This window comes from Scatophagus argus, chromosome 3 (assembly GCF_020382885.2).
Source record: "Scatophagus argus isolate fScaArg1 chromosome 3, fScaArg1.pri, whole genome shotgun sequence".
NCBI classification, from domain to species: domain Eukaryota; kingdom Metazoa; phylum Chordata; class Actinopteri; family Scatophagidae; genus Scatophagus; species Scatophagus argus.
The window spans coordinates 2,466,441-2,491,168 of NC_058495.1; the positions used below are offsets into that span (position 1 = coordinate 2,466,441).

Consider the following 24,728-nt stretch of genomic DNA (forward strand, 5'->3'; position numbering starts at 1 on the left):
GCAGATAAACTGCTGCTCATTTAAACCTGTTTGTTATTATTTCACAGCTGCTCAGTTTCATTTCTGTGCAGTTCTAAAAATGAAGGTTTGGTGACTTTGGTGTTCTCTTGACTTTTTCCTGTTATTGTACAACTTTTCATCTTGCAGCATTATCAGGCCAAAATTTTATATTGTCCGTTACTTTGGTTTTGACTTAATTGCAAATCAGCCTCAGCGGTATTTTGTGATCAGTGCTAATTAGTTAATGTTAACATGCAAACACACTGAACGAAGATGATGAACGTGGTAAACATAGATAGATAGGGTTGATAGCACAGCTAATTAGACCTGCATGCCTATTACATTCCTTCAGTTGCTGTCATACCAAAAGTATGCTAGTTGGCTCACTGTTGTCCAATGAAAAGTAAATTAGTAAGTAAAGTAAAGAATTTAGTTAATTTTCAAACTACTCTGAGACTACAGCATTTGAGGCTTTCATCATGTGGAAGTGCGTGGTTGCTTCATAAATAGGTTGGGAAAACAAAACATGTATCCCAGCAGGAGTTTTAAAGGCCTGAGAGGCTAAACTCAAAGTCCTTTTTTAAAAAAAAAAAAAAACTGTCCCATGCATAAAGCAAACACTTGGCCTGCTTTTTGTCAACCCCACAGAGGTGTCAGCGTGCAACTCAGTAAACCGTGGCACCATGGCAATAGTAAACATCTAGGAGGCCCGGGGATTGATTTGGCAACCTGAACGTGTATTTATGTGAAGTGGAACACAGAGGTTTGATGAGTTCCTTCTGTCTGGTTAACACACAGCATCAACAGCTTTAATCCTGATGAAGTATCATCCAGGCCTGGCTGCCATGCAGTGGACGTTAAACAGGCTTGAACTGAATTTTCCGTAATATAACCTGTAACCTGACAATATAATGGAGATAGTTAAAAAACATGCTAACTGTTAACTTTGGAAGTAAAGCTAGGTTAGGATACTACTAGATGTTTGGTGGACATTAGGTGGAGCAGATAAGTACACAGTTTAATCCTTTCCCCGGGAGCAGGCTACAAAAAAGACAAGCCTGAGTGGTTAGTTCAAAAAAATAAACAATTAATTAAATAAAAAGTGAAGGAAAGTAAAAGAAATAATTGAAACGCAATCTATCATCACCTGTATTTGAAGGCAGTAAAACACAATTTTAAGAGGACTGTTACTTTAAGACTTCATTCTGCACAGTGTTGAACTGAAAATGTTAGAAACCTCAGGAGAACAGTACAGTGGACACAGTGGAAACTACTGGATATCCTAAACAGTCATCTGTTCTCTCTCTCTCTCTCTCTCTCTCTCACACACACACACACACAAATGAACACTCATTTGACCTTTAACCCTACAGTGATGATCCTTTTACAGTCAGTCTGTTTTTTTTTCATATTTGGGACATCTGGAGGAAAGTTTTGAGACCAAATGGTCAAAGAGGAAAATGAGTTGATCACAGTGTTCGCAGCAATATACGGGTCTGCTAACTCCATTGGGTGCTCATCATTAATCATTCGTTATTAATCATTTTTGCTGTCAACTTGCTGAGCCTGAAATTAACGCAGACACCACTGTCCAAGATATCACAATCAGGGAAAACGTCAACAAAGAAAGTCCAATCCAACACCCTTGGTGGACATATGACTTCAGAGGACGGCCAGGTCATGGCAGCTCTTAGACCGCACCTTGACTGCCATGCGCTGGTTGTTGCGTGCTACCAGTCGGTCCAGGAAGCGCCGAGCCTTCTGGGTAAGGCTCTCTTTGCGCTTGTAAATGGAGCGTCGGCACTCGACAGCTTCACTGCCGCCTCGACGGAGACGAATCTGTCGGACAACGCCCTCGAACAGCTCGGCCACATTGTGCTGTAGAGATGCTGATGTCTCAATGAACTTACAGTCAAAAACCACTGCACACGCTCGGCCCTCTGGGTAACATAGACAAACACCCAAAGAAAATTATTATTATCAAAGAGAGATATTCTTAGTCAATTGTTACCCATGATCAATTTCATATATATTGATATTTTTATATATGCACCCTCTGTGAGCTTCGACCCCCACCTTCCACAGCAACTTCTCTGGACCGAACCAAGTCGCTCTTGTTTCCCACAAGGATGATGGGAAGGTTTTCAGCCTGGCGGGCACGTCGAAGTGTGATACGGAGCTCAGAGGCCGAGTCAAAGCTGGAGCGGTCAGTGACGGAATAAACAATGACATAAGCACTCCCAATCTTCAGACAGTCGTCCTGAGAAGAGGCATCATCCCTCTCCTGATGGGTAGAGAGACGTGGACATGAAGGAGGAGGGACAGAAGGATTTTATGTTTTTTTAAATCTATGAATTTTAAATCTAGAATATGGAACTTTGATTCTCATACTGTGTTTGTGTTTTCATCTCACACACAGCAGCCTTATTGCTGTAATCTCCATTCAGTTGTTGTGTTGTCAGAGCTTCAGTGAACTACATGACAGTTTAGATACTCATAATATGAACTGCTGCTCTTCCACAATAAAAGCCTCTCTGTGGTGAACCAGTAGAGGGCAAGTGTTAATATTTTTGTTATTGCAACTAATTATTTGCCTTTTTATATTGTCATTTTAGTGACATATTTCTTTTTTTTTTTAGTGACATATTTTGTCATTGGAGGGAACTCACTCCAACGAAATTCGTGCTCTGCATTGACGTGCACACACACACAACAAACCCGGGGCAGTGGGCAACCGCGTGCAGCGCCCGGGGAGCAGTGGGGGTTAAGTACCTTGCTCAAGGGTACCTCAGCCATGGACACCGGGACGGGGAATCGAACCAGCGACCCACCGGTTACGGGTCCGATACCCTAACTGCTGATCCACGATCCCCCCATTTTATTGAGTTAAATCAGCCGCATCACATTTCCAGGATGCCATGTACCCATAATCCTCAGCTTCAGAACTAACATCCAGTGCTCCACAACTTTACATCATTAGCACACACATGCACTGTACCAGTTTTTCGTTCTCCCAGGTATCCATGACGATGAGTGTGGTTTCCTCTCCATCTACTGTCAATGTCCTCTCATATGTGTCCTCTGCAACAAATAATAAATACAAACGGTACTTAAGCATACTTATGTACTTAGGCACAGCAGTGCTTTGCTAATTGCTAATGTCAAAATGCTAACACGCTGATGTTTAGTATTTATAATATTCACAATTTTCATCATCCAGTGTACCATCATGGAAGGCTATCAGTAACTAATTAGAGCAAAACACACACTCATTGTGAGTTGTGAGTTTACACATTTCATGGTATTTCACAGCAATCTACCCAATAGTTAGTGAGATACTTCGGTCTAAAGCAGCGGGCCAACTGTCCCACATCTTTTCCAAGTAAGTCTAAAAACAATAAATAACAGAGGACCAACAACAAATTCCTTATATGATCATCATAGAGAGATAAACAAGAACCTGGTAAACAACAGTGACAACAGCATCAGGATTCAGGAGAGCACAGAAAGCAACCAGACAGGGAGCTCAGTCAACTGGAAAACTAACAGGCTCGCCCCCCCCAACCATGTCAGACCATCATGGATCAATACAGGTTGTCAATCATGGCCTTAGGCCAAACAACACGTGACATAGGAGGTGATCAATGATGTGGGGTCAGTCAAGGTTGTGATGTCAAAACAAAGTCAGTTCTAATTTACAGTATGAACACAACAACAAAATATGGTAAAACAGTTAGACATATTGGGAAATATGCTTATTTGCCCTCTTGTCGAGAGTTAGATGACAATATAGCCTTTAGCTTACTGGCTCATCAATCATAGTTGAAAAAATATCAGAGAAAAGTCTATCCTTGGCTACGGAGTGCAGCTTTTTACACTGAGCAACTCCACAGGCAACTTAATATGAGGCGAGTTGAGTGTTTAAAGGTGCAGATGCAGCTTTGGCAAAGCAACTCTATTGTGCACCACAGTTCATGAGTTTTTCTGAAGAAATCAACTGGCTTGCCTTTGTGCTCCGCATGTGTTGTCACCAGGTGGGGTCTCACACTGTGAGAAGCTAGTATTTTCAGATGCGCAACACACTTTGGTTTCTCTTTGTTTCCCACCTTTGTTCTGATAAAGCTGAGAGCTACATCACATTTTCTTGTCTTTGCTTTGAAAGTTGCGCTTTGAGTGAGTGACTCATCCTCTGCGGTATGTTTAGCTCTCACAAACTTGTGCAGGTTATGTTAGCAGTGCTCAAACCTGCCTGATTCATTTGCCTTGCTGACCACCCCCCCAATAGCTTCAAGATCCCACTAGGGGGCACACCCCCCACTTTGGAAACCACTGTGCTTAGGCATGTTAACGCACTGCTAGCAGTAGCATCACATTTACTGTATAGACACGAGAGTGAAGAAACCAAACTCTTTGCAAGACAACAAATAAACATCTAATTGGCAGGTTGATCACCTGCCAATTAAAAGGGACATATATGAAGCTGTTGACAGGAAACAAAAAACCAGTGAAAACAAGCTCAGTTGTTGCTCTTTGTATTAGCTAATAAACTGAGGTACTGGCTAACATATTTGTTTAGTGAGAACATCTGAACTAGTTACTCAATCAGACAGCCAAAAGTAACATCCCACCTCCAGGTTGTTCATCTTTCTCTGTAATCCCTGCAAAGATTCCTGCAAGACTGGTCTTTCCGACACCATGGTCACCTAGCAACACCACTCTGTAAACACATTCCGAGTCACTTTGTGAGTCGTCCTCCGAATCTGAACTCCACTGGGCACGGTAGTGGAGTGACTTGTCTCCAGGATGGTAGGATGCAGACTGTACCAAAGGAGGGTGGTTGCGTTGGGTGCAAGGCTGCTTTGGGTCAAGGTTGGAGCTGCCAGGAAGCTGAGGGTCTTTATTCCAGGATGGGTGCTGGTAGTTGTAAGCAGGAGGAATTGGCGTGCTGCCTCGCCGTTGCAGGGGCACCTTTTCTCTCTGGGTGTTGAGGGTCATGTTTCTATGGTACTGGCATCAGGACAGGGAGGGCCTGAAGGACAACAAAGAAGGATTCAGGTTTCAGAATAAAGTCTGGTTCTTTACGGTCTTGAAAGGTCTTTTGATTGACATTCAGGCAAGAAGCCAGCAACTACCAACCTGACCCACAAGATGACTTCTGCTCCATTAGTTTAACTTCTTACCTTGTAACAGTGATGTAGAAGTATACTCCAGTGCATGCCAGTACAATCTGACATTACTGCTAGGTGTGGTTACTCTTAGGGATGTTCATAACAGAAAACGGACTTTTAAGCTTAAACTAGTTGACCAGTCAGAAAACACTGAGATGCTGACATTCACAACATGTGTCCAGTGGGATTCTGGTATTGACGCACTACCAAACACAAACTATGTGCGTTATACTACCTAATTCATTTGTTTTTATTTTATATTATTTGATCTTGAGCAGAGTGAATGACTTTTTGGTGTGTGGCGTACGAGACAACTTTAATCCAGAAATGCTGGATTTTGTCTGAAAGTTTACTGTTTTTTTTTAAGGCTAACTGGCAGATGAAGTGCTAAATGAGAAAGATACAGTATATAGACTAAAGTATTAGGACACAACTCTTCATTCACTCTCACAATTCACTCTTGAATTCAAGTGCGGAGTGGGGCTGTTTTTCAGGGGTTGGGCTTGGTCCCGTACTTCCAGTGAAGGGAAATCTTCTGGACTACACTATGCTTCAAACTTTGCAGCAACACTTTGGGGAAGGTTCTTTTCTATTCCAGCATGACTGTTCCCCAGTGCACAAAGCAAAGTCCATAAAGACATGGTTGGATGAGTTTGGTGTGGAGGAACGTGACTGGCCCTACCACACAGAGGCCTAACCTCAACCCCATCAAACATCTTTGGGATGAACTGGAATGGAAATTGTGAGCCAGGCTTTTTAGTCCAACATCAGTGTCTGATCTCACAAATGCTCTACTGCATGAATGGGCAAAAATTTCCACAGAAACACTTTAAAATCTTGTGGAAAGCCTTCCTAGAGTGAAAGCTCTTATAGATGGAAAATTGTTTATTTCAAATGTGATGTAATTAAAGTTAATGTTGGTGTAATGGTGTCCTAATAGTTTTGTCCATATAGCGAAGCAGTGTGTTATGGCACCGCACTATGTGGCACTATGTTTAAGTTCAAATAGTTCATAGCTCATAGTTTGAACATAGCTTGGGCATTATGCTATCACACCATAAAAGATTTAAACCCTGATTAAGATTTGTCTGAAAAAAGAAAAATGGAGCGGGCTGATAACTGAACCAGAGGAATTTAATTTTCATATTCACATTGGAGCACATTTCCTACGACAGACTACATCACCTTACATTTACGATGACACTGGGCTTTCTTAGTATTGTGTTGTAAATTCAATGTTACTTTGACAAAGCGAGCATACAGTGTGACTTTGTGCTAGTTCACACATTATCACACATTGAAAACACTTTGTTGTAGGACTGTTACAATGAAAAATTTCTGCTCGGATCAGAATCAGTGAAATGTAATTACAATTTACCAGCTCAAAAAAAGTTAACAACTGATAAGACTGGAGTCCCAGTTTAAATCCTGGTAACATGCATAAGAGCAAACTTACAATAAATAATTAGCACATTAAGAGAAGGATCAAAATCTAATAATAAGTATAATAAATATTTTAATAGGTCAGAGCTAGCTTTAACTTATTTTGGGTGAATAGTCACAGCTTTAAATTCTTTCAAAATCCCTCAGAAATACTTTTCATCAGCAGTAATTTTAATTCACATATCTGCTAATTCATCCACAGAACTACAACCAACAAACAGTCAAAGAAAGAGTATTGTAGAGTATTTGTAAATTTAGCAAGTATGAAATATGTTTCATTTATGATTCTCATATTCATGAATTCATATAAAATTCACGTTTTCATGTGTAAAGTATCTGAAAATCACATGTGCTGGACAGAATGTGAATTTGTTTTGGGAGAGATAAGAGTTAATGTGTAAAAACTAAAACTTTCTTTTGTAAGAAAATGGTGGAAACCTCAAAGAAATAAAAACATGTGCACAAAACAACATGCAATAAATAGAGTAACTTACCGTACACCCCATGAACTGTCTTGCCTCAGTAAACAACAAAACTGAACTGAACCCCGTGTCTCTGTCTCTGTCTGTGTAACAGTACCCCAGTGCCACAGTAACCCGCCTGGAAAAAAAGTTCCACAACAGCGTTAAAAATTCAGCAGTGGAATCACAGAGTTATCTACCTCCCTCTCTCTCTCTTTCTCTCTCTCTCTCTCTCTTTCTGTGTGTGCGCGTGTGTGTCAGAGTGACAGGAGAGGAGAAACAGATAACTGAGGAGGGAGAGAGCGAGAGAGAGAGCTAGAAAGAGAGAGAGAGAGAGTGTGTCTGGACTGTGAGCTGGTTTAGGAAACATTTTGGTCACTTCCTGTTCGACCCAAATAACACAGTTTGGTTTCATGAAACCGTTCAGTCGCGGTAGACTACTTTTACATAAAACACCACATGATAGCCAGTTTCTAGCCTGCAAAGGAGTACCCAGCAAAGCCACCTGTTTACTGAGGACCTATCCCACGAAGGACCAGTTACTAGTTACTAGACCAGCTGTAGTTTACTGACCAGAGTATGCTATTGAATGATTAATTGATAAATGACAGTTTATTGACTAGCTAGTGGACCAGTTTATAACTAGCTGACAAGGACTAGTTTACCATCTATATTGCTGAGGAAGGACTGACAAAGATAGGCAACCAGTTTACTATCCATCTATATGACATGGAAGAGTTTGCTAACTACTAGGCTAATGAAAATCTAATCTGTCAATTGGTAAAGATACTCGTTCACCAACTAGCTAGCTGAGGGAGGAATAGCCAACACAGACACTAGTTCATTCATTTGCTAGCCGACCAGGACCACTTTGCCAAAGTCTGTCCTTAGGACCACTTTGCCAAAGTCTGGCCTTAGGATGGCAAAGTAATCACCCACACCTCTGTGCCTCTGACTGACTGGTACTCATTGCCTCTGTTGGTCGACTGGTTTATGCATGAGGAGTGAGATTTGTTCAGGGTTAGGGTAATAACAGACTAAGCCAATTAGATATGTCAAGCTAAGCCAATCAGAGACAGAGTAAGGTGGGACATGCTTTCACCACCCTGTGTAAAAAAAAAAAGATATAGCAATCTGTTTAAAAGCTAGCAGACCGATTAAAGACTATATAATAAAGATACTAGCAGATAGATAGATAGCGACATAGATACATACAACAGAGTTATAAATAAGCACAAAATAAAAACACGGGTCTTGGCCGACCTGTAACACTTACCAAAAGGCAATGGTTCGAAGAGATGATGACCTGGGTGGGTAGTGTCTTTGATGATGTTACTGGCTCTGCTGTGGTAGCGTGATGTGGCAGTGTTCTCCAGAGAGGGCAGTGGGCAGCCTATGATTTTCTCAGCAGTCTTCATTACTCTCTGGAATGCCTTCATATCTGTGGTAGAGCAGCCTGTATACCTTACCATCATGCAGTAAGTTAGCAGGCTTTCTATGGTTGCCTGGTAAAATGCCGCCATCAACTTTCTCTGTGCCTCCTGAACACTCTCAGCCCTCTTGACAGTTGCTGTGGTGTTGGCTTCCCAGCAGAGGTCCTTGGATATTAGGACCTCCAAGAACTTTAAGGTTTGCACCCTTTCCACGCATTAATCTTTTTAATCAGAGATGGGCCAAGTCTGTGACACATTTCTTCCTGAAGTCGAATAAGTCCTTGTCTTGCTCAAATAAGAGCTGTCTTGTGTTGTTGCAAATATAATTCATCAAATTCGTACGGATGTGATGTCACTCTGAGTCTGGAGTTACAACTTACCAGTATAAATCAAATGCAGGGTCATCGTTATATGCTGACTCATCTTTCCCATTAATGAGCTTGACAAGGTGTTGGAAGAGTGAACAGGTGCGCAGTCATAGGTGTGTAACAAGTTCAAAGATGGACTCGGCACACAACCTTGGGGTGTGCCTACACTTAGCGTAATAGAGGAGGAGATGTAAAGGCCCGTTTTAACTCTCTGAGGGCAGGTTGTGAGAAAGTCCTTGATCCATGGACAGATGGGGATGGAGAGGGCTAAGTCTTGTAGGTTGCTAATTAAGATTTCTTGGATGACAGTATTTAAAGATTAAAGATTAAAGATTAAAGTGACATATTTTGTCATTGGAGGGAACTCACTCCAACGAAATTTGTTCTCTGCATTTAACCCACCCAAGTGACGTGCACACACACACAGCAAACCCGGGGCAGTGGGCGACCGCGTGCAGCGCCCGGGGAGCAGCAGTGGGGGTTAGGTACCTTGCTCAAGGGTACTTCAGCCATGGACACCGGGACGGGGAATCGAACCAGCGATCCACCGGTTACGGGTCCGACACCCTAACCGCTGATCCACGACTGCTGTATGCTGTATGCTGTATGACAGTATGCTGAGCTGTAGTCAATGAAGAGCATCCTCACATAGCTCTCTTGGTGTTGTATGGGGCTTAGTGCTATATGGGTTGTGAGGGTGATGGTATCTTCAGTGGAATCTATTAGCTCTGGAAGCAATCTGATAAAATTGAGAGAGGCTAGATTTAATGTGGTGCAGGACTAGTTTTTCAAACACTTTTTGGGAACAGGGATTATAGTGGTTGATTTAAGGTAGGGTGGTACGGTGGCTAATGACAGGGAGATGTTACAGATCTTTGTAAAGACCCCAGCAAGCTGTTCAGCACATGCCTTGAGTACTTTGCTTGACACTCCATCAGGTCAAGCTGCCTTCTTTGGATTTACTGACCTAAGCACACATCTCACACTGTTCCTGCAGTTTGAGTGAGTGGGTGTTGGTACCAGACGGGGGCAAGGAAGAAAGTGAATCTGTTGTTGTTTCAGGTTGGTTCTCGCAGGCCTTTGTCGCCTGACCTGAAGGCAGCGTTGCGGTTCTTGAGGAGTATGCTAACTGGCAAGCTCATGAAGTATTATATAAGAAAAATACCAGTTTACCAGCTAGCAGATAAATCATCAGCTATTTTACCAATTAAGTAGGTAGTAATAACTAACTAACTAACTAACTAACTAACTACAAGTGTAGATGGAGAAGGCCCAGTTTAATTCAAGTTCTGTTATTAAGCACATTTATAAACAAAGTGCTGAACATCTGTAAGGCAATGTTAGAGGTATAAAAGAGACTGGAGATGGTAGGGTCCAAACTTTTATAATTGCCAGTGTAGGGTGATTTGGAGCTTGAATATTGCTGCTTCACAGATTTTGACCCTTCTTTTATTTAGGTGAATCCTCTAACTTTATGGAGGTGAGATAATACATTGCTGTAGTACTTGTTTAGATATAGATCTGTTTCCTATGGAAGCCTTAGTGTAGTACCTCAAAATGTATGCATACATTACAAACTATTTAACATTTTAATTTAGTATCTCATAATTTGGATTAACTATGGTAAAGTATTTGCTTTTCTTTTTTTTTTAAAAAAAAAATCATTCTTACCTTTTCATTCTTCTAACACAAAAGGATTTCCACTGCTTGAGCTGGCATGGAAAATTAGATTAAAGAAAAGCACACATCACTTCCTCTTTGTCAGAGTGAGTGCTCTCACTGAAATCACAGATGTTTACATTTTATCCACCCCCACAGTTTAAAAGTTGAAAATTTAAGAGGAGGAGTTTCCTTCCAAATGACAAGCTCATCCAGTCCAGTGAGCATCTCTGTTACCAGCACAGGAACCAATCACTGATCATCAACCCCTCTAGCAGCGGCTCCAGCACTCCCTCTACAGACGAACTGATATTACCTGAAAGTGAGGATCAGCTGAGCTCAGATAACATGTTTCTTTGTTCATTTTTAGCTGCTTCAGAAATGTATTAATCGGAATATACAATTTTATCTTTGTTATTCCACCATAAGAATAAGTCCCCTACAATGTACATAAATAAAGACCTAGTAAGCCTACAATAATTTACATGATCTCATACAAGATCTATTCTCATCACCATACTTGTGACCTTGCTATAAATCCTAATACAGTATGTTTATTAGTATCTATTGGCATTCCCTTGTTTTCATTTAATGGCTGCCTCTGTTAAAGGTGATACAGTCAACTGCACATTTGATATTTATGTATTTTTTCTTTATACTTTGGTAGTCTTACATTTCATATCATCTGTTCGGTACTTTTATATTGTTGTTTTAACATCTCTGAATGTCATAGTTCCCAGCAGGAGACAAAACAACCTTATCATTGTCATCTCTGAAGGATTTCTTGTCTTTTAGAGAATTATCACATCCTTAAAACAGCAACAAAAAAACTGTGATATGCGTGTAAAATAAGTGGCAACAGACATGAAAAATTATTACAACATCTTTAACTCTTTATGTTACAGCAAAGCACAAAAACTACTGACGATGGTATGAAACACATTTTTCTCTACATTAATGGTTGCTATGTGTTTATTATGTAAGCAGACTTATGGGACATGAGTATAATATAATATAATATAATATAATATAATATAATATAATATAATATAATATAATATAATATAATATAATATAATATAATATAATATAATATAATATAATATAATATAATATAATATAATATAATATAATATAATATAATATAATGATAGGTGAATCAAAAGTCCAGAATCCGTGTAATCTACTTAGTCTTCTCTTTTCTTTCTAGTACAAATTCACAGCAGCGCATTGTTGCATTTCCTACAGTATCCATGTGTAATCTACTTAGTCTTCTTTTTTCTTTCTAGTACAAATATGGGGTTCTAGTAGATTTTCTGCATTGTTACTGTATTAGCTGTGATAGTAGTAGTTGTATAATGTGTTACATTGAGTTTTGCTGCCTCCACATGGATACTGTAGGAAATGCAACAATGTGCTGCTGTGAATCCAGTTTAATCAGTTCAGTTGAATCATTTCTATGAACCAGTTTTCATTTGAACATACATCTTTTGCTATCTTAGACTTAAGATATTAGCTTGCATGACTGTTAAACTTGAAAAGAAGAAAGTATTTTAAACTATGGCCAGTTGCTGATTATTTTTTGGCTATAAATTAAACTCTTCAGCTATGTGGACCAGAGCTTGTCTGTCAGTTCCCTGGAATGGCAGGATAAATCTGGGTGGGGATAGCGAAAAAACAGCTCTTTACCTTCCCTCTTTACCATTACTGAGGTACCCTTGAGCAAGGACCTTAACTACAACCCCTCCAGTGGAGCTGCTCAGTGGCCAGCAGATTGGACTGTGGTCATTCAGAGCAGCTTCCAGGGCTGAATGTGAATGTCAAATCAGGTCTTTACCGCAAATAAAAGTATTGCTCTTAGCTAAACATTTTATGAATAAATAAAAGGTTAAATACATTTAAAAATATCTCAAACATGGAGAGTGAAATGACCAATTGTGACAGTGAATGTATGATCTGAGAATAATATAAAACTAAGTTGGGATTAACACAATCACAACATACAACTATAAATCAATTATGAAAGATTCCCCTAACTAAACTAAAAAAGGGTTTGTGGCAGATTTATAACTTTCTATGCAGCAATATAATATGAATACAGTCAATGTGTATTTAAATGTCATTCATATTAAATTAAAAGTCAGGAATTACTAGGTGGTTCCTTTATTTCCCTCTAAAGTTGAGACTGATCATGTTGCTCCTCATCCCAGTAGTAATAGAACGAATCCAGAGAGGAGAAAGAGACATGCTTGGCTGCACCTGAAAGCTGAGGGATAGGGTTGTCCATGTGATCCTGATTGGCGGGAGAAGGAGAAGCAGGAGGAGTCGCTGGAGTGGGGAACATCAATGTGATGTTAATTATACTAAAATAAATTAAAAATGACAGAAATGATAATAATAACAAAGAAAATTGTGCAATACAGTATTAAAGATGTCATTTTAAATTAAATAAATCACCTAATATTAGGGGTCACTGTTTATTATTTTGTATGAATTTACTTTCTGAACTAAAGTAAGAATATAAAGTTTTGATGCATACGTGTGTTGTTTCTCACCTGCAGGGGGACTTGCAACAATGGTTGCTTTCCACAGTTTGTAATAGGAAGGGTTTCCTGCTGCAGGACAGAAACAAATCTGATCTGATCCCTAGACCAAATTTAGTATTTCCCTTTCAACTGACACTTCATCTCCTTTCAGCTCTTTCAGTGTAACTGACATGTCAGTGTTTTCACTTAGACAGATCAGACTTGTGTTAGTTGAATGGACAGTATGAATTTAGTTTAAGTCTGTGACTTCATCTTTCAGTGCTTTAAGCTAAATTTGACAGCATTAATTGTTGTGATTCAGCTTCACCTGTTACTCCAGCTGAATATTCAGTAACACCTCTGCTGGAAGAAGCTGCTGATGAATCCTCCGGGTCTGGTCCAGAACATGATCCACATTCTCCTCCAAGTTCTTGTCCAGGTTCTGCTCTGGGTTCTCTTTCAAATTTGTCTCCAGATCCTGGTCTGTGTGCCTCCTGGATAAATACTCGGTCCAACAGGCGGTCCAGAAGCTGGTCAGCATGGTCTGGTTCAGTTCTAATGGTCAGGATACCAGTGGATTGTCCTGCTGAGATCTTCAGCTCTGTGAGGTTTCTGAGAAATACATAAGACAAGCCCACAGAGACAAGAGTTGACAAAGCTTTGATGTTGTTTCAGGACATTTTTGAAAATGTGGTTACACTGGATAAGTTAACTCTGTAACTTGAATCAAAAATATTGTTGATTGTCCCACACCAGATAATCAGACTGTGATGCTCACAAACCATTTATCCACAGTGATCTCTGTTTTCTGCAGGTGAAGAGGTATGCAATATGGGCAAGTCAGATACTTAAATCAGCCCTAGGATCACTTCCCTTGCTGTGGTTTCTGTGGTTGCCATGGCTAACGTCCCATTAAGATGTGCAGTTATGCTTCAAAAATAGTTCCAAACTGAAAGTAGTAGTGATGTTACCTGGCCATTAGCTCCTTTCAGGGCATTCGAGCAACACATAATGTGTTGTTACTATGTAGGAGCCTATTCATCTATTCCGCTTAAGCCTATGTACATTCAGTGTTATACATTATAAAAATTGAAAATAATAAGTTAACTAATTCTAAAAATAATATGTCGACAGTGATCTTTGCTTTCACACGGGATGTGAACACTGGTCTCCTGAGTAAAAGTCCTGTGTGTGACCCAGTCATCCACAGCCACAACCCTCCGCTCACTGGCCTTTGTTGCTTTTTATACTGCATTACATGAATTTCTGGTGGAAAACTCTGAGGGCAAACTTCTCCCATGTGCAATGATGGTTAGCCTGGATAAAGACTTTTGGCTCTTACAACTACTGCAGGCTTACAGCAATGAGATAGGAATATAATATGTAAGTGTAAAAGAGGATGTGACTGAACCATCTTTGGACGTGTAAATAACTTTACGATATGGCGATCTGCCTCACAACCACTCATAACAGCCAAACAGAGCTGTGTGCATTCACAACAGTGGCAACTGCCTCATGACCTTATACATCCAAACTTTCTGCATTCTGGCAGTAATATCGCTGACAGAAGACATTACAGCACAGCAATGCAAACTGTATGCATCATGTTGTGGCTGCCTGCATTCATTTGGCAGTACAGAAAATATCATCTGCTTCAAGTAATATTAATCTCATCCATCCTCAAAAAAATTATGAAGGCAGTAGGCTTATGTTTTTGGGCTTAGTTTCTTATTTCTTCAGATATATTTTTTGTATTTCTGGTATTGCAGTTAAAATATTGATTTAAAATGCATTAGTCTATTGGTAATAATCATAAATAATTTCCACACATCCCTCACTATGGGATACGGACTGAATGCACTTCTTGAGTATAAAGCTTAAATATGTTTTATTAAGTTAGAAATAAACAGGACATTAAGAGTGCACTCAGAAGTAAAATAAATATATAAAGTAGATATATTTAACTTACTTATAACTTACAGCAGAAGCATCATTTTTCTTCCAGGAATCCTCTCTTGCCTCATTTGCAGCAACAGTGTTACTTTTGCTATAATATTTTTTTTATATATTCACTTTTATATATTCACTATTATATTTAGGTTTGGTTGAGCCAGCTCACACAAAGAAAGCCTGGCTCTGTCCAACCTGAAAGGCAGATTGCCACCTGCCTAGAGCTGGGGTCTGGTCTGAGGTTTGTGCAGTTTTTATATATATGAGGCAGATGTTCAGTTCTTACCTGCTTCTGTTGCGTCTGAGGACCCAGCATAGAACCAGTAGGACCATCAGAACCAGCAGCAGAGCCACCAGGGACACAATGAATAGCTCAGAGATCAACCCCTGGGTCATCATCACAGAGATAGCTAAACAACGGGGTCTAGTGATGGGTTCTGTTCCTCAATACTGTACACATGAAAAAAGATAACAGGTTTAGAATTTATTCTTGATACTGGAAATGATATTATCACTATTACTATTACTAAAGTCCCTTTAGTAGCTGTTCTGGATGACACAGTTTTGCTCAGAAGACAAAGTTTGAACATCTGCCTCTAAGCTACCACAGATAAGAACTCTTTACAGCGCTCAGGAAAAACGGAGTTTTGAAATACAACTAAAAACTGAGTGGTCTGGTGATACGATCAAATGCTCCAAAATAGCTGCTACAGTATTTCTTACACAGAATCACTGTGTTGTTCGCTCACATTGTGACTGACAGTGACAGCACAGCTAACAGTCATTTCAACAGCTTTTTCTTAAGCATTTGTATGTTTATCTTACCTGCCGGTCCTGCTGGGAACCCTGTAGTGTGGTGAGAGGCAGTTTGTGGTTCATAAATTAACAGAAAGGTTAAATCCTCTATCATTCTGAAAGCTGAAAGAAAACATTCTGTACTGTTTGCATTTCCTAAACCAATCAGAATGGCAGAAAGGCTGGATATAAATTGCACAAAATTAAACATGTTCAATACTTTTGTTAACAATCAAACATGCAAAACTAAAGACATTCCCATCGGCTTCAGCTGTACTTTGTATTTATTGCTAAGAGACATCAGTCAGTTGACATCATCAATGTGAGCAAGTTAGCAAAGCATCGCTGTGTCTAAGTAAAACCTCACAGAGCCACTGGCGTGGCTAGCTTCCTCTTTCTATTTTCTTATCTTATTCATGGTCTCAGGAGAGCAAAACTGTCAGTTTTAACACAGCACCACCCTGTGGACATTAGAGGAACTGCAGCTGAACACACTCACGGACTGCAATGCCAAGCTGCTGATTGGTCAATCAGTACAAACAGAAAACTGGAAGCAGGTTTGTCAGAAGGTTTTAATCAGATTAACGGGGTTCAGGAAGCCAGTGATTTTTTTTTTACAAAATAAAATCCTATAATTCAACAGTAACAGTGGATAACAGAAAAATCTCAGTCTCATTTGTCTCATATATTAAAGCACAATCAAACACAGTGATCATCTTTATATTAATATATTAATATTGTAGAATTAACAAAATATCATAAATGAATACTTACATTCACTTTACCCTGGCAGAGAAATATTAGGCCCATTGTTGATATAAATTAAGTTTTTATTACAGCAAAAGTAAAAAATAACATGAAGGATGATGATAGATAATAGGAAAAAGCTCTAAACAAATGTTGTAAATACAACAATCAAATATGTACACAGTGTGCGTATGTGTGGGTTCAGACAGCATTATTGGTGTTGTTGTTGTTATTAATTTCCATCCTGCTGATCAGCTCGGTCACCAGCTGCTGCACAGTGTGAGAGCGCAGCCGGCCAACCTCCAAGACACCTTCGTGGTTCACACTGTCTAAGTCGTCGTAGCTCTTCACCACCTGTCAACAATCAATCAGTCAGTCAATCAAGCAATCAATCAATCCAGTCCCTGTGTGTCATAACCTGTCACAGTCAGTCAAAGTAATAGATGCGTCTACCTTGTTGGTGATCAGAGAGAGACCAAAGACTCTCAGACCACAGTGAGTTGCCACGACGACCTCAGGAGCGGTACTCATACCTACAGAGACAGTCACAACAGTACTGCTGATACTAATGAGGATACTGTGAATATTACTGCTTGTGTCACAGTGAGTACTGATACTCATACTGCTTTTACAAATATTTGATATGAATGGTGAGAAAAACACAGAATTATATGCTAACATTATTATAATTCAGGGAGTTATAAATTCACAAAATTTAAATCCACTATACAATCATTGGGAAGTTTGGCTGTAGTGAATGCTAGACCCTCCAGACTTGACTGTGTGTGTGCGCGCGTGTGTGTCATACCAACAGCGTCCACCCCGAGTCGATGCAACAGTCTGGCCTCAGCAATGCTTTCAAAGTTGGGTCCACCCACCATGGCATACACGCCCTCCTGCATGAGGCCAGCCACGCCCAGCTGCTTGGCAATCTCCATGGCTAAGCAACGCAGTCCTTTGTCATAGCAACCTGACATGGCTGGGAAACGAGGCCCGAACCTGTAAGCAACAAACGATGAAAAAGTAATAATAATACAAGAAATAAATAAATAAAACTATAAACATGATCAACAGCTTAAATGAAACCTTTAACAGCAACACAACAAAACAACTAACTTGAAAACTTTGTATTTATGACATTTGATTTAACGCAAGAAACATCCCAGCACAATCAACAATAAATACACATGGAAAATACCAGCAAAAAACAATGAATTTAATAACAAACGATGAAAACAAATAAACAAGAAAACAAGCATCATAGATGTGAAACAACCAGGTATACATGTTGCTTACTTGTCGTCATTGGGTCCGCTCAGGGGGTTCAGGCCGACCAATCCAGGGAAGTTGACATGGTCTTTGATGATCATAATGTCACCAGGCTGGAGGCCATCGGCCAGTGACCCGGCAGCATTGGTCACGATCAGAGTCTCCACCCCTAAGAGCTTGAAGACTCGGACTGGAAACGTTGTCTGATGAACAGACACACAGGTAGACAGACAGACAGACAGACAGACAGACAGACAGACAGACAGACAGGTTGCCTATCATTTGTCTTTCAAACAAAGCAAGATTCCTGTTATGGGTCACATGTCACAGGATGTCCTATGATGCTTTGCAGTGTTCGTTTTTTTGACTGACTGTTGAATAGTTAAGTTCTTAGGTCTTTTTGCCCTGAGTAAAGCCTTCCAGAAAGAACTTCCTCTCATGTACAAATGCTGCTCCTAGATTTTTTAAGACTGGAAAAATCTTCCTCTTTGATGTGTCTGAAATAAAATAAATTGTGTTAGCTCAGTAATTTAAAGTAAAGGAAATTCTATAGTGCCAACTAGGAGACAGTCAGGTATTCTTGGCATGACACACACAAGTAAATGTGTGTGTGTGTGTGTGTGTGTGTTGTGTGTGTGCGTGTGTGTGTGAGTGTGTGTGTGTGTGAGTGATATAGCTGAAAACAATAGCAGCATTCAATAGCCTGGTAAAAGGCTGCATGTGACTAAACTCATGCATGACCTGAGCTGGGTTCACAAATGCAGACACACACATGCAGGCACAAACACACACACACTGAGGTGCTTTAATCAGCTCACGCATAATGAGTGTGCACGATATGTGTGTGTAGTGTTTCCGCATATGTATACCTTTGTGTTGATGGTTTATTGTTCTCTGTGTATTTATTTTCAGTTAAACATGTAAACTGGGTGAAATAAGGCGTTCATGTGCATTCCAATGATTTGAAAAAGTGTGATACTGTTTAACAGAAACAACATTGGTGATAGGACCGTAAATAAATAAAATTTCAAACTCTGGAAAACACTGATGCCTGACACTGACAGCGATCGGCCAACTTAGCTTAGCATAAAGACTGGAAATGGGAAAACAGCTAGTCTGGTTCAGTCCAGTGGTTACAAAATGCTCACACCAATAACTTTAAAGCTTGTTAATTAACACGCTGTGTTTTGTGTTTAATCCGTTGAAAAATTTTAAAACAATAATTTACCATTTTACAGGACGTTATGTATCAGTATTTCTTGGACAGGACAAGTAACTTTCTGAAGTCTTTATTGGTTGCTTAGCAACAGGTCCTCTGTATAACCTCTGTAAAACAGCGTATTGTCATATTTACTGTTTGTCTTTTGTACAGATTAAGCAAATGAGACACAGTGTTTTAATAAATAACCTTTAGTGTAGGTGTTTTGATTTTGTTATCGTTATTAGCAAGGCTAGCTGGTCTCCAATTGTTGGCCAGTTGCTGGGGCTGGCTTCATATTTACCACACACATACAAATAACTCTTGGCACAAAGGGGAATACTAGAAAGTAAGTATAATCAGCACAGATTAGAAGTACAATTATCAAAATATCTAACTGTTGTAACTGTAGCTTCAAGAGTAATGATACAAATGTGTGTGTGTGTGTGTGTATATACCTTGCACAGTGAGTGTCCTTCATACATGTGGAAGCGACCCTGCATGCACACGCACGTCTTCCCCTTGAGCTCCCCAAAAACCAACCGACCTGCATGACCCTGCACTGCAAACACACACATAGCCAGGACCACAGTCAAGGTAAGAGACAGAGAGTGAGAGTCATGGTAATTACCATTGAGAAATTATAGTTGTAAACATGTAAATCCACATGTAAACCACAAATTTCTTTTTTACTTTATGAGCTCACGTTCACTTGCACCTTTTGATTGTGTCTGTAATACTAGGCAGACACTGAGTGGATTAAACTATATGTTTAGTTATCTCATATTACTCACCCCTGAATGATCTCATAAACAGGGTAGAATTTCTTCTACATTCATTAGCAAAAAGATAAAACTCTGCACGGGTGTTTGTTCATTAGCAGGCTCAGGATGGTTACAATATAAGAGTATAGTACCTGTGCTCTGTGGGAAGCCCGGTATGTCAGAATAAGAAAAGGAATCCTGACACTTGAGGGTGTCAGCAAGCATGCCCAGTCCGGATCCACAGATGATGGCCACCTGGGGGCGGTGCTTTGTATGTGACATCAACCAATCAGCTGTCTTCTGGTATTCATCGTAACTTCAGACAGGAAGAAGAGAAAGCAGAAAATTGTTACATAGAGTGAATAAAAAAGGTCATATATATTTCTGTTTGTTCAGATCCAACACATTCTGCTCTATCCTTGGGTTTGTTCTGATTAATTCCGGCTGTCAACAGATCTGTTTTCTTTACATGAAATGTATTTATACATAGTGAGTTCAGGTGGTTTTATCAGTCAGTTTAAATCACTGTGAAGTGGTCACCCTGAGGTTTCTTCCATTATTTTCCTGTCAAAGGTTTTTCTGGGAGTTTTTCCTTAGTAGATGTGAGGGTCGAAGGGCAGAGGATGTTGCTGATGTTATGTTAAGCCCTTTGAAACAAACTGCTTGTAAAAATGGGCTGTACAAATAAAGTTGTCTTGTCTTGAAGTCCCCAGATGTCATATTCAGCAAAATAGTGAAATATTAATCTTATTATTAGACTTGTAGCAGCAGAGGTAAGAGGAATTATAAAATATGTCTGTGAAATAGAATTATCGGCAAGGACATTACATTTTCCATATTCTGAATGTCTGAGTTTATTGTTCATTTAGTTGTTACAAGTTGAATATGTATCAAAAACATTTCGGGGTATTTTCATATGAAACTCCCTTTCTGTAAAATGTATTTTTTTGTTGTTTATATCCTGACACTCTATAAGGTAAGCAGGTTTAAGTGAAATCAGGAGGTAAAGCTATGCATATGTGTAATGGGACCTTAACATTTAGTTTGGCTGAGATAATCTGGTTAAACTGTACGTTGTCTTGTCACCTGACTGCTCGTGCTGTTGTCCTGCTTTACTCCATGATGCAGCCACACTTACATGTCACTGTAATGAAGCTGCTGAAGTGTAAAAATGTAAACTTGCAGTTTAAAAATGTGTCAGACTGTTCCTTTGGGGGGCCTGTAATGTTATGGAGTCTGCATTAGTCACCTGGAAGCTGCTCAGAGTCTTTAGCCTTATGAAGTGGGAGGAGCTGTTTCAGATGCTCCTGACTCCAGAGGTAAAAGAAAATTCATACAATTTTTTTTACTTATACAGCCTGGATCAGCATGAAACTCTCCGGGTTTGATCGTCACTTTCAACAATGAAAATTAAATATATAAAAAATCTGAGAGTATAAGTTTCTGTCACACGCACTGAATATGATGCTGTTTACAATCCACAGCTTAAGTCAGTTCACTTTTCATTTCTGGGTAATGTTTGATAGAATCTATCTCACCATGGTTTTACTGACAACTGCAAATGTTCTAAGTCACACCAATGGAGAGCACCTGAACTTCATGGGTAATGTAGTATTTAGAACTTTCCATTGTGCTAAAAAATTGCAGACAACACATTTGCAGAAACAAAGTTGAAATAAACATTTAGGGGCATCTAGTGTTGCGTTTGCTACCAAGTGAGCATCTCACCTTCCCCTACAGTAGCCACTAAAAATGTGAAAAATGCTAAAACGTAATTCTTAGTTCCTGGCAGTTACACACTAATGAAAACATAATAACGAATATTAGATTCCATTCCTGCTACAAATCCGACACACTGGACCTTTAAGTAACAATGAACACAAAATTTAAGAAAAAAAAAGGCAATACGGGACTAGGGGAAGGGGATACCAGTGTCTGTGGGGAACAAAGGAATAGTTTTATGAATAAATGATATTCCCATAAATGACATCCTCATTGTTAAATTAGTTTAACCTCTTTCTTTATTTTCCTTCCTTCCCTGCTCTAACTACAGTGGTAAAACTGAGCATTGGAGAATATCTTGTTCTTATCTTTAGAACATCTATCCATGTTTTCAGTATTTTCCCCAAAATCCTTTTAGATTTTTCTTACTGTACACAACAGTTTGGTGCTTTATTGGAACTGTGAAATACATGACACCAGAATTGCTTTAAAGGTTTCCCATTTGGTTTAGGTTGCCCAGTACTGTACCCTTTAGGTATCCAGTATTTTAAATATCTAAGAGATTAATTTAAAATTTTAATTTCAGAATGTTTCATAAAAACATATAAACACCAGTAGGACCAGTAAATATTTTATTGGTACCCGATTAATACAAAGAAATTACACAGCATTAATCTGCAACATCTTTAGCTTTTAAAGTCGTAGAAGTTCAACCAAATTTGGTTGGTCCTGAAAATAATGAAACAGATAACAGATAATAAAAACATAATGGAACTGAGGAACGACAAGGGTTCACGAGCCCAAATGGTTGGTAAAAACATGTGACAAGTATACTGTGGGAAACATGTTAATGTTAGTAATGAAATAACTGCACAAGGATAAAACATACATTTGTTATAAAAGTGACACACAGTAGAGATGTAATAAAGATGTCTTCTTACCTGATTTGCTCTTTGCTGTGCATGATGGACGGATGACATACAAACACGACTGACGACGGTGGTGATGATGAATATAAAGCAGGCTGATGTGAGCGTATTTATGTGTGTTTCCTCGAGTCGTCTTTGTTACTAGCTGAGTGTGTATAAAATTTTGTGTGCATGTGTGTGTGTGAGTGTGTTTGAGGGAAAGCCAGAGTGTGTGTGTTTGAGGGAAAGCCAGAGTGCAGCCAGCTGATGTCTATCAGCCTACATATTTACTGGTCACATGCTCCTGATTGGTCAACAACTTATCCATTCATCAGCAGCAACCAATGGGACTACAGTGTTGTAAAAATATGTGCATGTGTGTGGATTCCTGATGTTTTGTGAGTGGCATAGTTTAGTATTACACCCCCACTGACAGTAACATGATCTTTCTTCAGCGCCAACTAACTGTAACTGACCCGAGGCAGGAACACACACACACACACGCACACACACACACTTTACTTGTTTGAATGGTTTATACCAATATTTACTTTGGACAGATTCAGTATAGTATCATATAGTATAGTTGTCTCATTAAGCTAGCAACTCAGACAACACTGACAGATATATATATTTGCACTAAACTTACAAGTGCACCGTGGCTGAAGTGGAAAAAAATTCTACATGAACAGCAGTTGAACATGGGTCAGTTGGTTCTAAGAAACTGATGAACACATAATACATATGGTAAAATGTGCCAAGTATCTATATCCCAGACTGCCTATTCAAAGTTTAAGTGTAGCCTCAGATGAGGCTTAATATCAAATAATTTATGTGCACTTTTATTCTTCCACAGTGCAGCATACAACATTTCTCAATCAGTTCATTTAAATTTGTCTTGCCAATCTTTGTCAAGTCAAGTCAAGTCAAGTCAACTTTATTTGTATAGCCCATTTTTACAAGCAGTTTGTCTCAAAGGGCTTAACATAACATCAGCAACATCCTCTGCCCTTCGACCCTCACATCGACTAAGGAAAAACTCCCAGAAAAACCTTGAACAGGAAAAAATGGAAGAAACCTCTGGGTGAGCAACAGAGGAGGGATCCCTCACCCAGGACGGGCAGACGTGCAGTGGATGTTGTACAGGCAGGAAAGCAGTTAACAACATGAGAATGACATTACTAAAAAGATAAGTAAAACAAAATCTCAACTGTTTAGTTTCACTTTTTGCTACCACCTCAATATGATTTTAACATTTCACAAGTTATAAGAAAATTATAGTAATGAAAATTATAATGAACTGCTGTAACATTCATGTATTCTTTTTTTATGTGATGTTGAGAATCACTATCCTATCAGTTCGATTTCGGCCCGTAGGGAGAACCACCCCGCCGATACATATATATTTGTTAACCCTGTAAAGTCCAAACTTACAATCAGAATTGGGTTGAGCCCGAGACCTGGGTTGTGGCGATTTAACGAACAGCAACTCGTCATTCGATTTTGTTTTAATTGAAACTCCACATCGAGCCTCATGACCACTTACACACCTCACATGTTCCCCTGCTACTGCTCTGATCAGCTGCCGCTAATGAGGCTCATGTGGGTCTGATGGACAAGGGCCAGATCTGGACTAGTACCAGAGCTGAACTTTACTCAGAGGGACCAAGTCAACCGTCCACTGAACTGAAACCTGAAGCCACAAAATTTAGCCTCAGTACGCCTCAGCTTGGAGAGAACTGATTTTGAAGTTTATAAATATTCAGGACAAACTGTTTTGTTCTGGGGGATGGATGAACAACCTTCTGTATCAGAAGTAAAAAGTAAATTCAGACTCATGAAAGCCTCAAAATCCTCAAAACTGCATGACTGCAGGTCACATTTAGCAATAACATGACACTGATGATGTTCAGGTGAGACTGTCTCTATTCTTTAGTCATTCTCATGTTTAAGTTTAGCTTATTCAATTGCGTGTGTATGTGTGTGTGTGTGTGTGTGTGTGTGTGTGTGTGTGTGTGAAGAATTTAACAGAAGCCATGTGGAAGGTGATTAGCACATTAATGAGCAGAGCACAGCTGGCGGTTAGAACTGCAGACACTGTGAGTCTGATTGATTCCACGTTAAATGTAAGAATCTGGTATGTTACATAATAAAAGTACAGTATACGGTACATCTAGAATCTATAAAATAAATTATTTATGTATGTACTGTATTTTATATGTACCTGCACAGTGAGTCTGTAACAGTAAAACTAGGAATAGACTGAAGTGGTTGTATAACTTTAATCTTTAAGAAACATTTTAGGATGGATGGCAATG

General features: G+C 39.4%; 3 protein-coding genes and 1 long non-coding RNA gene across 9 annotated transcripts; 1 reads left to right on the top strand and 3 right to left on the bottom strand.

The window, feature by feature from the left end:
- Window positions 1-1,123: 1,123 nt before the first annotated feature.
- Window positions 1,124-8,861, bottom strand: rem1 (RAS (RAD and GEM)-like GTP-binding 1). Of its 2 annotated transcripts, none has more exons than XM_046381105.1 (6): window positions 8,349-8,861; window positions 7,106-7,211; window positions 4,629-5,029; window positions 2,999-3,081; window positions 2,054-2,284; window positions 1,124-1,940 (listed from the first exon to the last, which is right to left on the bottom strand). In XM_046381105.1, exons 3-6 carry the CDS (start codon window positions 4,993-4,995, stop codon window positions 1,731-1,733), a joined length of 891 nt encoding a protein of 296 aa, XP_046237061.1. In that variant the 5' UTR covers window positions 4,996-5,029; window positions 7,106-7,211; window positions 8,349-8,861; the 3' UTR covers window positions 1,124-1,730. The 2 variants fall into 2 exon arrangements, with proteins under 2 accessions (XP_046237061.1, XP_046237052.1); XM_046381096.1 differs by having other exon boundaries at window positions 1,130-1,940; window positions 2,077-2,284; window positions 8,349-8,856.
- A 3,818-nt stretch (window positions 8,862-12,679) lies between these two features.
- On the bottom strand, window positions 12,680-16,175 carry LOC124054758. 5 transcript variants are annotated; one of them, XM_046381137.1, is made up of 5 exons: window positions 15,833-16,175; window positions 15,294-15,457; window positions 13,386-13,669; window positions 13,088-13,144; window positions 12,680-12,860 (listed from the first exon to the last, which is right to left on the bottom strand). In XM_046381137.1, the coding sequence occupies exons 2-5, from the start codon at window positions 15,404-15,406 to the stop codon at window positions 12,706-12,708; spliced, it is 609 nt and encodes a 202-aa protein (XP_046237093.1). In that variant the 5' UTR covers window positions 15,407-15,457; window positions 15,833-16,175; the 3' UTR covers window positions 12,680-12,705. The 5 variants fall into 5 exon arrangements, with proteins under 5 accessions (XP_046237093.1, XP_046237094.1, XP_046237088.1 ...); XM_046381138.1 differs by having other exon boundaries at window positions 13,088-13,147; window positions 13,416-13,669; window positions 15,833-16,174; XM_046381132.1 differs by having other exon boundaries at window positions 13,088-13,147; window positions 15,833-16,174.
- Window positions 16,176-16,360: 185 nt separating this feature from the next.
- On the bottom strand, window positions 16,361-22,752 carry pnp4a (purine nucleoside phosphorylase 4a). The gene is made up of 7 exons (XM_046381118.1): window positions 22,444-22,752; window positions 19,933-20,096; window positions 19,475-19,578; window positions 17,846-18,021; window positions 17,358-17,548; window positions 17,003-17,082; window positions 16,361-16,903 (listed from the first exon to the last, which is right to left on the bottom strand). The coding sequence occupies exons 1-7, from the start codon at window positions 22,464-22,466 to the stop codon at window positions 16,751-16,753; spliced, it is 891 nt and encodes a 296-aa protein (XP_046237074.1). The 5' UTR covers window positions 22,467-22,752; the 3' UTR covers window positions 16,361-16,750.
- Window positions 16,836-18,023, top strand: LOC124054787. The gene is made up of 3 exons (XR_006842480.1): window positions 16,836-17,152; window positions 17,364-17,550; window positions 17,869-18,023. It is a non-coding gene; the product is annotated as an uncharacterized LOC124054787 (long non-coding RNA).
- Window positions 22,753-24,728: the final 1,976 nt, after the last annotated feature.

Excerpts from the sequence above, each read along its gene's own strand:
- rem1 (XM_046381096.1), bottom strand. The coding sequence starts at position 4,995 with ATGACCCTCAACACCCAGAGAGAAAAGGTGCCCCTGCAACGGCGAGGC. Across the intron at positions 3,082-4,628 it reads GAAAGATGAACAACCTGGAG|AGGACACATATGAGAGGACA; the intron begins GTGGGATGTTAC and ends TATTTGTTGCAG. Across the intron at positions 1,941-2,076 it reads CAGAGAAGTTGCTGTGGAAG|AGGGCCGAGCGTGTGCAGTG; the intron begins GTGGGGGTCGAA and ends TATGTTACCCAG.
- LOC124054758 (XM_046381132.1), bottom strand. The coding sequence starts at position 15,406 with ATGATGACCCAGGGGTTGATCTCTGAGCTATTCATTGTGTCCCTGGTG. Across the intron at positions 13,670-15,293 it reads CTCAGACGCAACAGAAGCAG|AAACCTCACAGAGCTGAAGA; the intron begins GTAAGAACTGAA and ends TGTATTTCTCAG. Across the intron at positions 12,861-13,087 it reads TGTTGCAAGTCCCCCTGCAG|CGACTCCTCCTGCTTCTCCT; the intron begins GTGAGAAACAAC and ends TCCCCACTCCAG.
- pnp4a (XM_046381118.1), bottom strand. The coding sequence starts at position 22,466 with ATGCACAGCAAAGAGCAAATCAG. Across the intron at positions 20,097-22,443 it reads CACAGCAAAGAGCAAATCAG|TTACGATGAATACCAGAAGA; the intron begins GTAAGAAGACAT and ends TCCTGTCTGAAG. Across the intron at positions 19,579-19,932 it reads GGGCTTCCCACAGAGCACAG|TGCAGGGTCATGCAGGTCGG; the intron begins GTACTATACTCT and ends GTGTGTTTGCAG.